We start from the raw sequence: 14,537 nt of genomic DNA on the forward strand, positions 1-14,537 counted from the left end.
GAGACATTTCAATGACATTTTTTTAGCTGCATGGTCTTGAGGTTGATGAATCCGTGAACTTAACCTGCCAGGAGTTGACAATTCAGGCTGATGGTGGTGGTGTGGCGTGTGGTGGGTGTCCTAGGTCCACTTACGTGTCCTAGGCAAGTGAAATTAAATAGGCCTCATGCTGAAAAAAAAGACTTAATTATCAAAATTCACTCACTCACTCACTCACTCATCTTCTATTCCGCTTTATCCTGTATTCAGGGTCGCGGGGACCTGGAGGCTATCCCAGGAGGCTTAGGGCATGAGGCAGGGAACACCCTGGACAGGGTGCCAATCCATCTCAGGGCACACACACACACACCCATTTATGCATATAGACACACTCACACACCCGTTCACACACTATGGGAAATTTGGGAACGTTAATTAACCTTACCTACATGTCTTTGGAATGTGGGAGGAAACCGGAGTACCCGGAGGGAACCACCAAGCACAGGGAGAACTGCAAACTTTATGCACACACCACTACACCTTATTATCAAAATTTCTCAGTGTGATATATTTAAACGGATATAGATTTTATAATCAATTTTACAAAGCTTCACAAATGTTTAGAATGAGCTCCGTGGCACACATCAAGTCAGTAGTCCAGCTCCAACACACTAACAACACCCCAAAATGTGAACATTATGCTTGTGGACTTTCATTCATATGAAATGTGACCTCATCACTGAAAATGAGATGCTTTTCAAACTCCTCATCTTCAGGTTTCTGTTGCATAGCAACACAGAATTAAAGGTAAAACATTAACCTAATTCGTTTTTACACATCTCGTTAAAATCTGGAATCATTTAAGCAAGAACTGGCTTTGTTGTTAGACCACGAAATTATGTCAAATTTTTTGGGACACTCTGTGTTGTATAGTAAGTATAGTTGCTGACTATGGCTCACTCATAACTCACGTTATGGCTGCAGTTAAGCATCGTTTAACAGCTACTTCAAAGGCATGAGTTCCATACATTTCATCATCCTCCTCTCCACAGTCACCAGACCTGAATCCTGTAGAATCTTTCGCTTATGTAATTCATCTGGAGCGCTTATGTAATGCAATAATGTTATCATGAAGCAGAATCTTAAATTCCGGGTTCCGTCACCCTGTGGAATCCCTGCCATGAAGAACTGAAGCTGTTTTGAAAAGAAAGAGCGTCCTACACGTTATCGGTTTATCGTGCTCGTAATAAAGAAACTGATTGAGAGCCTCCACAAATATTATTGTAGGTCCTTAGTTCTGTTTTTCAAGGCTTTATGTAATATTTTCATATTTATAATCAGTAACAAATTTTTTATTAAATAAAATGGTACTAAAACATTTACCGGATATAGATTTTATAATCAATTTCACAAAGCTTCACATATGTTTAGAATGAGCTCCGTGGCACACATCAAGTCACTAGTCCAGCTCCAACACATCTACTCTCTGTAGATCTTAACATATTGGCTCGCCTGCCTTCACATGCATGTGAACTTGAGTAACATTCTCCCATTGGATTCTTAATCCAAAGGGTTTAAAATGATGTTGGCCCGCCCCCTTTTTTAGCTATAACAGCTTCAACTCTTCTGTGAAGGTTTTCCACAAGGTTTAGGAGTGTGTTTATGGGACAATTCTTCCAGAATTGTCCCATGTGACTTCCAGGTCACAGGACACTGATGTTGGGACGAGAAGGCCTGGCTCTCTGTTTCCGCTCTAATTTATCCCAAAGGTGTTCTTCCTGGTTGAGGTCGCAGGCCAGAGCGAATACTTTTGTCAATATAGTGTACGACTGAGCTGTAAACATATGTTAGCACAGCTTACAAACCAAATCGCTCCTCTATACTGAGAACCCGCAGGGACATTGAGCATTTTTTGCATAAACACTAAAAAAATGCCCGATGTCTATTTCGACTTGGGATATAATTAATACTCGAACTCCACTTTCATTTCGGATTCAGTGGCAATAAAAATAAAAATGTGCTCTTTTGAACGGCTCCCACAGGCGACATGCTGAAGACTGATGTGTACCTTCGGTGACATAAACGCTGTTTTCAGCATTGCCATTGTCTGTTACGGCATCTCGCTTTTGTGTGTCGATTATCAAACACTTTTGTGTAACTGCGCTCAAAGCTAAACCTCAAAGCTTCACGCGAGTCTTCTGAGCCGCTGAGGGAAAATAGCTAAAAAGTCCAAAAAGCACAAGAGAAAGAAGTACTTTCTGCCTTACCAGAGTCTGTTCAAAGACAGGGAATGGGAGCATGCTTTTGTAAAAGTTTGTGTCGTTATGCAAATGTTAATTTCCAGCTATTTCCTTGCTAACTGCAAAAAGAAAAAATTATTTCTTCGTTTTTAAATTAACAAAGTGCCTTTATTTAAAAAACAGCCATAAGTGCAAAAAAAAAATCACAGTGTATAATAAATTCCAAGTTTCTTCATTTAATCTTAAAAAAAAAAACCTTGACTGTTTTTAGGTTAAAGTTATCTTAATCGTTCAATTTGTCATTTCTAATTAATATTCCAGATAATAAAGCCCTCCTAAAGCTGGGTTACACACGGTGCTACACCAACCCTGAGTCGGCTTACTAGCTGTTTTCAGTTATACATTCTTAGTGAGCAATACCTTCCCCTATATTCCTTACCCCAGTGACATTTTTTTTCTTTTTTTTTTCCAGCCCCACTTACAAAGAATCAATTCCAGGCAGCGAGTCTGACAGCCAATGGCTATTCTGTGCTTCCTCTTCCTTTAATAAGAAAACATGCAAGCTATGGTTTGTTACATGAAAGCTGTCAAATGAATGCAGCCTCGAACCGGGATTAATTTAAAGATCAAAAGCAACGCGCATCAGCTAATTCATGCGTGACCAAGTGGACTTCGCTTCCAATTGTGCACTGTGAACTTTGTTTCGCTAATTTATAAAGAAAAATGCTAACAGGACGAAGGAGGAATGTTGCTCAGGGTTTTCCCTCGTTCCCTGCCTTTATGGAGCGATGGCCACTGACCTAATTCCTCAGGAGTGTGTGGTGTTCAGATGGAGGAAGGGCAAAACCTCAGTGTGTTCTGATAAACCCGGTGACTTCTCCTTCTTCTGCTCATCAAAATGGCCTAAGAGGAAAGTGCTTGATTTAATGTCTTCAGATGATAAAACTTATGTTGCCGAGGGTTTCGTTTAATTTATTAATTTGAGTCACTTGAGTTTAGAAACCTAAGGTTAAATGACCTTATTAAAAAATGTCAGTCCGTAATAAATGCTGAATAAAAAAATTTAAATAATAAAATAAACAAATTGCTGTGGTATAAGTAGAATAACACGCTACTCCTTAAGAACTTTACAGTAATGAATAATGCGAAATCAGGTTTTGATTAGTTTTTTTCAAATTCCCAGCTTTTCCATCCAAAAGTGCTCAGGCTTGGCAGAGATCTAATCTTCCATTATTTTCTTTTTCTACATAATGCAAAGATCTATATTCTTTATCTACAAGCAATTAATGCATGGCTTTAAAAAGCTCCTCTGACAAATTAGTAAGTCCCCAAGGTGTTGATGTAACTGTATTCCGATCCACTGTAGCATTGCACAATTAATTAAAAAGAAGCGTTATCATTCTAGCGTTTAATTTGCCCAGGCAATGTGTTTGTTTAATGTGCTGTACGCTGTATTTTAAGCAATTACTAATCAGTGTTTTAGCATCTCTTCGTTTAAAAATTTTTTTTAGCAAGTCCGCTACAAAAGCCTGCGCTCTTCGTTTCCTTTTTATCGATATCGCCGCACAACCCGGGTGGATCTCTCAGGCACAGCCATTTTGCTTTTCCTGTCTAATTAAAGGTTTTTAAAAAAAATATCTTCGCCTGCGCAGTCGGGGAGGATGAAGTGCGCTGTCTGAGCTCGCTGGCCCGTTCTTCCGAAGGGTGAAGTCAGCCACATCATGGTGCTTATCTGCAGGGCACAGCCTGTGCGAGACTGACACAAGCGAGTGCAACAGCAACAAATAGGATGCAAACTGCCGCGCAAATTGTGTTGGTACTTAGGTGTTCACAAGGCATGCTGTGTAGAAATAAGGCAGACAGAAGACACACAGCTGGGTTTAGAACGCTATAATGTTATAATTCACGTGAATCATTTCTTGTACCTGAGCCTAACGAGGAAAATAATTAATCGTACGTGGTTAGACATTTTGCTTGTGCAAGATAACGATTTACTCGTCTCTACACCGTCGTGATATCCTGTGACATTTACTTCTGATTATATTACATTATAATGTATTATATTACAGTATATTACATTACACTATTTATTCATTCTCTTTAGTGTTTATCCTGTTGTTATCCCTGTTCCTGGATGGGTGCCAATCAACCGCAGGGCACTCTAGCACACACACACTCTGGGCAATTTGAAATCACCAAGTAACCTAATCTGCATGTCTTTGAACTGTTGGAAACTCCACACACAGATCTCATGAACTCGAACCCATGACCCTGGTGGTGCAAGGCGACGGTTCTAACCGCTACACCACCTAACCGCCTACATTCCGTTCTATTATATCACATCCGAAAGCCGGTCGTTCTTTTTGCACTGGAGTAAATCTCATTAAAACATCAGAACCTTAAGTGTGAAAAAACCCTAGGTGTTTTAAACGTTCACATATTAAAAGACACCACCTGGAAGCTCCGCCCCCTCCCATACATCTTACATCATTTCACCTGGACTGTAAGTGTACTCTTGCTGTTTGTCATGGAAAATAGGGAATGTTTCTGAGTTTGTTAAGATGAAATAAAATCCATCACGGATTTAATTTTGATTATTCTTGATTTGGCTAACATTAGAGATCAGGAATCTTTGGTTGTCTAAACGTTGTGGCAACGTTACAGATGTTAGTTTTGTAACAGATGTTACAGATGTAAGTTTAAATGACTTGGATGAATTGATGTTGAATCAAAGTTGGTTGAAATCCTTAAATACTTGAGATGCTCATACTGCTGATGGTAATTTTATTCTTTTCCTTCTGACACTAAGCTGATGCCCTGAGAGGGACTCACACCCAGACACTGACAGTAAAAGCACTGAGTGCTCACCACTGGTTCACCAGGGACGCCACTGCTGATGGAAGTAAATCCACATCATCGCTAGCGCTGGTTTTTGCTGCGTTTGGGAGCCATGATGCACTTTACTGTAACATTTCTAAAACTAAATTAAACAGAAAGAGAAGGCTACATCATTCAGGATCGCTTTGTGTCCCAGAGATGCGAGATACACACACCGTGTGTGTGTCGTGTTCGGCTCAATAAAGTTAAAGACTTAACTGTTAAAGACTTAACACTAAGATCAAATTTGACAAGTTTAAGCGCAGAGCAAGAATTTATTAAAATTGTCCTAAAACAAAACGGAAAATAGAGAAAATATTTAGACTAAAAAGAATCGAGAAAATCATCCCCTTTAAAAATAATGTTAATCGTAATAACATTTTTTAAATATCAACTATATTTTACAATTAGAGCTCACACTCTCATACCAAACACTCAGCCACTAAACAACAGACAAGTGATTTGTAAAATAATAATAATATAAGTGTATTGTCCCCCCCCCCCCAGTTTACTGCTCATTGGAAAATCACTTTAAACTCCAGCTGAATTGCGAGTCTGTAATCAGATCCTGAGCACACAGCACTAATATTATTCTTTCTTCACTACTCTCCTTACACCTTCCATTGATTTTCGTCCACTAGTTAATATGGTTACATTTTAAATAGTAAATCTTAAACAGGTGGGGAAAAAATCAATAATGCACAAGACATTAAAAAGACTTAAGTGAAATATAATGGAACAGAACAGACAGGGTGTGACATTTCCGTCTCATTTCCATTACTCATTCAGACAGCGTCGAAATGCAACAACACAATCGGGTATAAGCAATTTTCCATTACGTTGGTCTTTTCAAAACAGTTCAGCAATTTGAACTTTCTCATTCTGACATGAAGCAGCAATTATTCCTGATTATTCGGTGAGCCGGCTGTTCAGAAAGGTGGGGAAATTTTTGTTAGAAAATATTTCTTTGAGTCTCGATAATGGATGGCTGTACAGTTTATACTTCAGAGGACGGTAGATCATTTCCAAGAACACCGGCGATGCCCGAGCTTTGGATGATGCTCAAATATCAGAGGTAATCTTGAAGGGCTTTCTACCACAATAACTAACAGCATGGTTACTGCAGAGATAATATGGACCCCGACCTTATAAACAATCAACCAAGATGTAATAACGCCTAGGGATTGTAAAGCTATTACAATTAAACAATTACAATCGTCTTTAACGCAGCGATTTCCAAAGGGAGCCTATTTAGAGCACTATGTGCGAATGGTAACCAAGGTGAGATTCTCAAGTGTAATACTCAAGTGTTATATAGAAAACTGAAACTGACGCCATCTTTTGCCTTATGTTTTTGTCCAGCTGAGGTGCGTATTTCACATAATTTAGCAGATCTAATAACGATGACATTTAAAGCAAGAAATCCGTTTTAATCACGAGGCTTTGTCACCTCGATCACTGATTATATCCAGATTTAATTCCAGCAGGTGCTACAGACATCATCGCGGTTCATAACAAAGAGAATTGCTCTTTGCAGAATAAAAGAAGGAGATGTTCACTTGTCCTTTTCATGTATTCATACAGGCTGTTGCTTCTCAACATCTTTCTCTCTCAAGTATTGTATTATTGTACGTTTCGGTGCTTTTATTGTTATTGTTTTTTTCTCCACATGTTACAGTACTTTAAAAGTAAATTATCCACATCTACAACAGGAACACCTTTCCCTGTCGTAATTTACAGCGCTAACACTTCATCGCTATGCTGTATCGACTCGCGCCTTCATGAAAGTCAGTAATCGATAAAGTGAGCATCATTAGCACTAGGTGAAAACAATTTATAAATTTTGTATTTGTTTTGAATGATGCAGAAGACGATAGAAAGGAATCTGACGGATCGTGAATGCTAAATCCAGTAAGATGAGACGCTTCTCTGTAAACTATCGACGTCTCTGTACTAATGGTTTATACTGATAATTTGATATTTAACACAGAGTTCTTTTGGGATTGGATCCGTTTCACTGGAGGTTACGGTACCAAACAGTGACTTTATATAGCGTTTTTTTGCCTCACTTTGCCTCAATAGAGTTACCATATCTGTTGTTGTTTTTTTTTTGTTGTTGTTGTTTTTTTTCTATCTTTAGCTTCAAAGATGAAAGGAGACGTCAGACTACACGCGTGTTAAACTGCGGCATATTCAAGACCGGACCTGTGGATTGTGAACCCGGCATAAATGTTTTATCTTTCTCCGAAGGAAATTAAAGATCATTAGAGATAGAAGCTTGGGCTGCAAAAGTAAACAAGCAGGAGGTGGTTAAAAAAAGGGGGGGGAAAGGAAGTCATTCATGAGGGACACTCGAAGTCCTAACTGCCTTGCGATTACACAGCATGGATTTACATCAGTCAGCATAATGACTTGTTGCCATAGCAACACAATGCTAGTTCTTGTAGATGTCACGCATTAAACTTCACAGGGTTAAGAATGTATACGATTCACCGGAAGGACGTTTTTTTATTTTTCCGGCTAAAACCTGCAGTAACTGATTAACCTACCTCTAACCCTGCCTTGTTTTATTTTTAGATTTTGTTCAAACTGGGAATTTGGCTTTTAGTAAGAACATATGAACATGTACGATAGAGGAAAAGTACATAATCTCAGCCTCTTTGATCTCTTTGATTTGTAAAGCTCTTCGTCTGTGCAGTTTGGGTCTTGAGTCTGTACCCTCTGTAGCCTCAGATTCCTGCTCTTGGCTGCCAGAAGGAACTCAATGTGGTCTGCAGCTGTTGAAGCTCATCCAGCTCAAGGCTCAACATGGTGGTAAACAATCGTTTTTTGAGGTAGCAAAGCTTGGACCAGTCTGGTCATTCTCCTTTGATGTCTCAAGATGTTTTTTTACGCCCCAAGCACTATGACATCAGCCCTATAGTGCATCCAGAAAGTATTCACAGCGCATCACTTTTTCCACATTTTGTTATGTCACAGCCTTATTTTAAAATGGATAAAATTTATTTTAGAATAAATGTCAGATCTCTAGATGTCCTCTGTGGCGAGAGAAGAACCTTCCAGAGGACAACCATCTCTGCAGTCATCCACCAATCAGACCCATATGGTGGAGTGGCCAGAGAGTCTATTTAGACCAAAGAATTTTGTTTCTCATGGTCTGAGAGTCCTTAAGGTGCCTTTTGGCAAACTCCAGGCGGGCTGCCATGTGCCTTTTACTAAGGAGTGGCTTCCGTCTGGCTGCTCTACCATATAGGCCTAGTTGGTGGATTGCTGGGTGTCCTTCTGAAAGGTTCTCCTCTCTCCACAGAGGACCTCTGGAGCTCTGACAGAGTGACCATCAGGTTCTTGGTCACCTCCCTGACTAAGGCCCTTCTCCCCCGATCGCTCAGTTTAGATGGCTGGCAAGCTCTAGGAAGAGTCCTGGTGGTTTCGAACTTCTTCCACTTACGGATGATGGAGGCCACTGTGCTCATTGGGACCTTCAAAGCAGCAGAAATTTTTCTGTAACCTTCCCCAGATTTGTGCCTTGAGACAATCCTGTCTCGGAGGTCTACAGACAATTCCTTTGACTTCAAGCTTGGTTTGTGCTCTGACATGAACTGTTAACTGTAGGACCTTATATGGACAGGTGTGTGCTGTTCCAAATCATGTCTAATCAACTGAATTTACCACAGGTGGACGGCAATTAATTTGCAGAAACATCTCAAGGATGATCAGGGGAAACAGGATGCGCCAGAGCTAAATTTTGAGCTTAATGGCAAAGGCTGGGAATACTTATGTACATGTTTTTTCTTTTTTTTCTTTTTTATAAATTAGCAAAAATCTCAAGTATACTTTTTTTTCATGTTGTCATTATGGGGTTTTGTGTGTAGAGGAAAAAAAACTAATTGAATCCATTTTAGAATAAGGTTGTCCTCAAACTGTGGAAAAAGTGATGCGCTATGAATACTTTCCGAATGAACTGTTTGTCGTCATTGTGTGTGACGCTCGAAATCATCGACTTCGTCTTGAAAATTGGCAGTTAGGTTGGAAACTGCAGTCATTAGGATGCCTAAGAGTCTGGGCCCTGGGTGTGGCAAGGGGCCCGTACACAAGATTGTACTGCATAGCTCATACAGACTTGCATGTATACATGTGAAACCAGGTACAAATTTAGAGCTCATTGAACTGAACAACTTTTACATTGCTTTTCATGGGCTTGACTCAACAGGAAGTCAGTTATTACAGGTCGTTTGCAAAAATGCATCCAATGGATTTTGATGTACTCCTCCTAGGGGATTTATGCGATCGCCACCAAACCAGGCCTGTGTGATATCAAGACATTGAGGACACAAAATTGCGAAGGGATTTGTGATATCTCAAAAAAAACAGCCGTGATGATGCCTTAAAATTATGCCAAAAAGAGGTTAATAACTTTCTGTGTGATTAAATATTAAGTGACATCATACTGTGATGCTTTTTTTCCAGCATCTGGATTTTTTTGGTGATCTAAACATAAAATTCCCCCTTATATAATCTTAAATTATACCCTAATGGTATTGGTATTCCCGTTTTAAATGCATGTGCCCGGTGTCTTTCTGGTTCTCCCAGGTGGCGATGGTGCCGGGTGCTTGGGCCCGCTCATTGTTGCAACTGTATTTTATTAACCTGTTCTAGGTTTTAAGGTAAACTTTAACTGTGAAGTGTACCTGGATTAGACACTTGCGCAAATAAGTGGATGTTCCTAATAAAGTGGCGAGTGCTGAGTGTCTATCCTGAGCAAGGACAAACTGTGATGAATACTGACAAACAAAGGTTGTTTAATATCCACTACAACAGTGCAGGCTTATAAAACAGCACTCTGTTGTCAAAGGGACTATATTTAATGTAATTTCTGTCACTTCATTTCTAGCACATGATAGAAATTTTATATATATATATATATATATATATATATATATATTAGGGATGCACCGAAATTTCGGCGGCCGAAAATTTTCGGCCAAAATAGCTTTATCGGTTTCGGCCGAAACGTAAGAAAGCGCCGAAAATACAAGCCGAAATTGTCGCCACGCCTCTCCCATCCTCCCGTCTCGTTCGCGCTGTCATTATGCATCAAACACGGAGAATGTCGGCGGTTTGGAAGCACTTCAAAGTTTCAGATGAGGACAGCAAAGTTGCAATATGCAACATTTTTTTAATACAAACAAAAAGAAAATATTTTAAACATGTTTTTTAATGTAGCCATTTTCGGTTTCGGTTTTCGGCCAAGTGCATCCAAAACATAGCAAAAAGCTCAACATAGCACCTGGTTAGATTAGACTTGTGTCAATTTCAACACTCCAGAGTCGTCAGGCACAAAGCCTGTGAGCGAATGAGGCAAAATGATGCAATAACTGAAGTGTTAACAAAAAGAAAAAAAAAAGAAAAAGAATGGAGGGGGGTGTAAAAGGTTAAAAGTTTGAAGGAAGCAGAAGGGGGGAACATACTTTAGGAGAGAAAATATAAACAGGGAAACAGATCAGAACAAATATGGAGGAGGGAAGGAAAGAGAGGGAAGAAAGAAAATATTAGTGCGATTAAATTCATAATTACCTAGGTAGTGGCAATAAAAAAGAAAACGATAAAAAAAAAGCCAAAACAAAAACGAGGAGATAAATAAATAAATTAAGGACACTGTAAGAACCTACATTCATAAGCAATCCATTTGGCCTTGTAAAATTAAAAAAAAATGATGCAACACACTGTGTATCAGCACCTAAACACTTGTTATTTGTAATGTTTTTTGTTTCTTCCTGTTTTTATAGGACAGTGGTGGCTCATAAGGCTGTGGGTTACTGATCGGCAGGGCAGGGGTTCAAGCCCCAGCACTACCAAGTTGGCACTGTTGAGCCCTTGAGCAAGCCCTTTCTGCTCTAGGAGATGCTGTATCCTGGCTCACCCCTTCACTCTAAAAATAAATAATATAATTTTGCTGTAAAGTACACGTGACAAATAATTGAATCTATTTATCTGTCTGTGATGTCATGGCTCCACAAAGTTCTACAGTCAAATTACTGTCAAATTTAATACAATGACTTCCATGTTAAAAAATCTACAGTATGTAAAAAAAAAACAGAAATCCTGTGTGTTTGTATGTTTGCACAGGTAGTTTTGTCACAGGCAGCGTCATCATCAACTTTTATGTCCTCACTAAATGTAACACGCTCATAGCTACTGAAACCCCGGATCAGACTGCAGAGCGTCCGTCTACAGCGTGAAAAGCGACAGCATGTAGATCGCACAGTCCGTTCGCTGGTAGCGGTAGCACGCAGGCTTCAGGACCTGCACACGGGCAGAGCCGCGGGTAACCTCTAATATTACAGTAATACAGCAATGAGTTTAGAGCAAAAAAACTTTGCGTTCTGATTGAATAAGACATATACCTCCACATAGGGGTGTTTATAGAAAGATCATTTGAAGATACAGACGCTGAAACAGCATGATTGAAAAATGAGTGAAAGAGAAGGAGGTTCAGGCATGTCAGGATGCAGGATCTGAGATTTATTTTGGAGATCCCTAGGTCTTTTATTAACTTGTTTAAAAAGTTGTATAACAGGTTAGCTTTAGTGTTAGCATGTCTCCTCCTGACACTGGAGACTCCTTCCATAAATGGGAAAGAAACTCCTTCTAAAAAGTTTCCTCATATTCCTCCTCCTCACATGATATCGTGATATGGTTTGCCAACGCTTTTCCTTTTTCCTTTTGTTTCTCTTTAGCTTCAGTATGCCGAGTGTTCGCCGTAAAATTTCCTTTTAAGTGAGCTGCTAGTGCAGGAATGGTAATGTATGGTATTAGCACTAGCACATTACCGTAAGAGTCGTGAATTTAACCTTACGCTGGTATAAACTCAGGATTAATGGTGGATCTAAGGATGTGCTGCGTTCAGCCAGAGTTCACAAAACACTGAGAGAAAAACCTCTGGCTATTCAGGTGGATCTGTAATCTAAGCAGCTAAGCTTATTATATAGTACCATGCTTAATAAACTATTTAAATAATTCTTAAAGTATTAAACAAATATACAAATAAATTCATCATGAAACAATGCAATACAATACCAGGGATTATTTCCATGTCAAACTTATAAGCTGATTAATGTTAATGCTAACCTGGCTAATTATCGCTTTGTAATTCAAATATCATTTTACGCTCCATATAACATATGACAGAGTGTACAGTGTTCTTCTCACCATTACGTCTCCTCCTAAATACAAAGTGCTGCCACACAGCTCTGGTGATTCATCTTGTGTACCAGAGCCAATTGTGTGTATGATTAAGATGCAAACGTTTTTCCTCAGTCCTGCCTTCTTACCAATTACTTGCTGTCTTAAATGATCTCATAGTAAAACATCACACTCGTGTGTTCTCTGGGACACAAAGCAGGAAATAAAAATCTCAGCACAGTAATGTTTTTCTCCATGCAGCATTTGACAAGTGAATGTGTACAGTCTTTGTTTGAAGGACGAGAAGACACTTCTCAATTCTGCACATATTGGCAAAATGTCTTTCTATTCTCTTTTATTTTAAAAGAGAGCACATATTTGCAGTGTATTTTGCTTCTAACAGACGTTGCAAAGAGCAAAGCCGCGCCTTACCATGTCTGTGTCTGATACCGGTCCGAAACTGGTGACGTAGATGTTGGTTCGAACTTCAGTCACGCTCTCTGATTGGATAGAAAAGAAAAAAACAAAGCAGTGATATAAAAATCATTACAAAGATTTCTAATTTCTGACATTTTTAGTTTAAATCAGAGAGCATCAAGAAAGTCTGAACAATGTTCCTAATGACTGAGTGGGTTGCTATCACAGCAGCAGACTAATGAGCAATAGTAAAAAAAATAATAAAAAAAGGAAAAGAGAGAAAAAAGAAGGAAATGGAGAAAGTGTATGCTAGTGTTTGCTTTGGTTTGGTTTAATGTTTTTATCATGCTTCATCTGGTAGGATCATTACCATAAAAGGCGACACAGGCAGTGCTTAAGAAGGGAACAAAGAAGGTAAACAAATCCAAACCATTGTGGAATGCCTTGCATAAGTATTCACCCCCAAATTTGTTTTGCAGTCTTATATACTGGAAGTATATATATATAGGGTAAAATTTATCATATTAATAATAGTATCATATTATAATCATCCACATGTCAACAAATAATTTTTTTTTTAATTTATAATACGTTCCTGAAGTGTGTATACATTTTTTGGCTGACTCTGTATGTGAACAAATATATATATATTTGATTTACACATTATGCCTATGCTTATGTTTGCTGTGCCATAAACTGTAGATCTAAATTTATTTTACATACAATCTATCCACTTTATTAGGAACACCTGCTTATTCACACAGTTATCCAGTCTGCCAGTCATGTTGCAACAAGGTGATGCACAAAATCTCGCAGCTACTGTACAGGTTTCGGTTAATCAATGTTCCTATCTAACCTGATCTGAGTCTGCACCAAGAGTGTCGTGCTGGGTCCGATTTCAGGAAGTACAAACGAGTAACCAAAGCTCTTAACTTGTATTTGTATGAATGTGTGTGCTTTTTGTGGCTGACAGATGATTGGCTGACTGGATAACTGAATCAATAAACAGATGTACAGGTGATCGTAATAAAGTGCCCAGTGAAGCGTATAGTTAAATCAAATAGATTTAAACAGATTTCAAAAATAAAAGATGGCAGATACAGTAGATAGATAGATAGATAGATAGATAGATAGATAGATAGATAGATAGATAGATAGATAGATAGACACTTTATGATTAATGCTGTAAGCTGATTAGGATCATAATAACTTTTCCTTTTTCCCTTTTTTTATGAAGCTCTTTTTTACAAATGTTTAAATCACATCATCAAAAAGCTATAATGATGTCGTCTTCAGGGCCTCCTTTGGAGTTGTAAGTGATCTAAACACTATGTTTTGCCCCGTGCTACGTATCTTTTCTCTACTGTTGTTAATTTCCATAAATTTTAATTTCCATCAATGTAATTGTTTTTAAATAGCGATCTGCACATGTATGTCTGTTTCAGACAGGGAGCTGTGCTGTGATTTTCTCGGCACGGGATCGATGCACAGTGGGGTGATTACTCCAACCCATTGCTGCGCTACTGTTAGTGGACAATGGAGAGGACTGGAAGAGGAATTGGGTCACAAATTTGTGGCTGACCTCCTAAACCAGGGCGCAGCCTGTTGTCGTAGCCGTCCAGCAAGCGGTCCAGAATTCGAGTAAAAATGGTGATGTTGTCTTTGCTGTCATCAGGAAGAGGCTCTCGGTGCCCTGCTACGGCCCTGTAGAGTGATGAGAAGCGCAAGATAAAGTAAAAGATTAGAGGGTCATAATTTTGCCCTTTTAGGGATAATATAAGAGAAGATGAGTCAGGCTGAGGCAAATTCATGACGACGAGAGCAGGCAGACAAATAGATACG

The 14,537-nt window shown here is 39.0% G+C and overlaps 1 protein-coding gene across 1 annotated transcript in view; it reads right to left on the reverse strand.

Annotated features, from left to right (window-relative positions):
- Positions 1–14,537, reverse strand: part of LOC128507855 (gamma-aminobutyric acid receptor subunit alpha-3-like) — a 140,511-nt gene that overhangs the window by 74,197 nt on the left and 51,777 nt on the right. The window contains exons 4-5 of the mRNA XM_053478982.1: positions 14,278–14,399; positions 12,711–12,778 (exon numbers count right to left, since the gene is read on the reverse strand). Coding sequence (XP_053334957.1) covers positions 12,711–12,778; positions 14,278–14,399 — 190 coding nt within the window. The remainder of the gene's footprint in view (positions 1–12,710; positions 12,779–14,277; positions 14,400–14,537) is intronic.

The sequence above is a fragment of the Clarias gariepinus genome, chromosome 19, assembly GCF_024256425.1.
Source record: "Clarias gariepinus isolate MV-2021 ecotype Netherlands chromosome 19, CGAR_prim_01v2, whole genome shotgun sequence".
Classification (NCBI taxonomy): Eukaryota; Metazoa; Chordata; class Actinopteri; order Siluriformes; family Clariidae; genus Clarias; species Clarias gariepinus.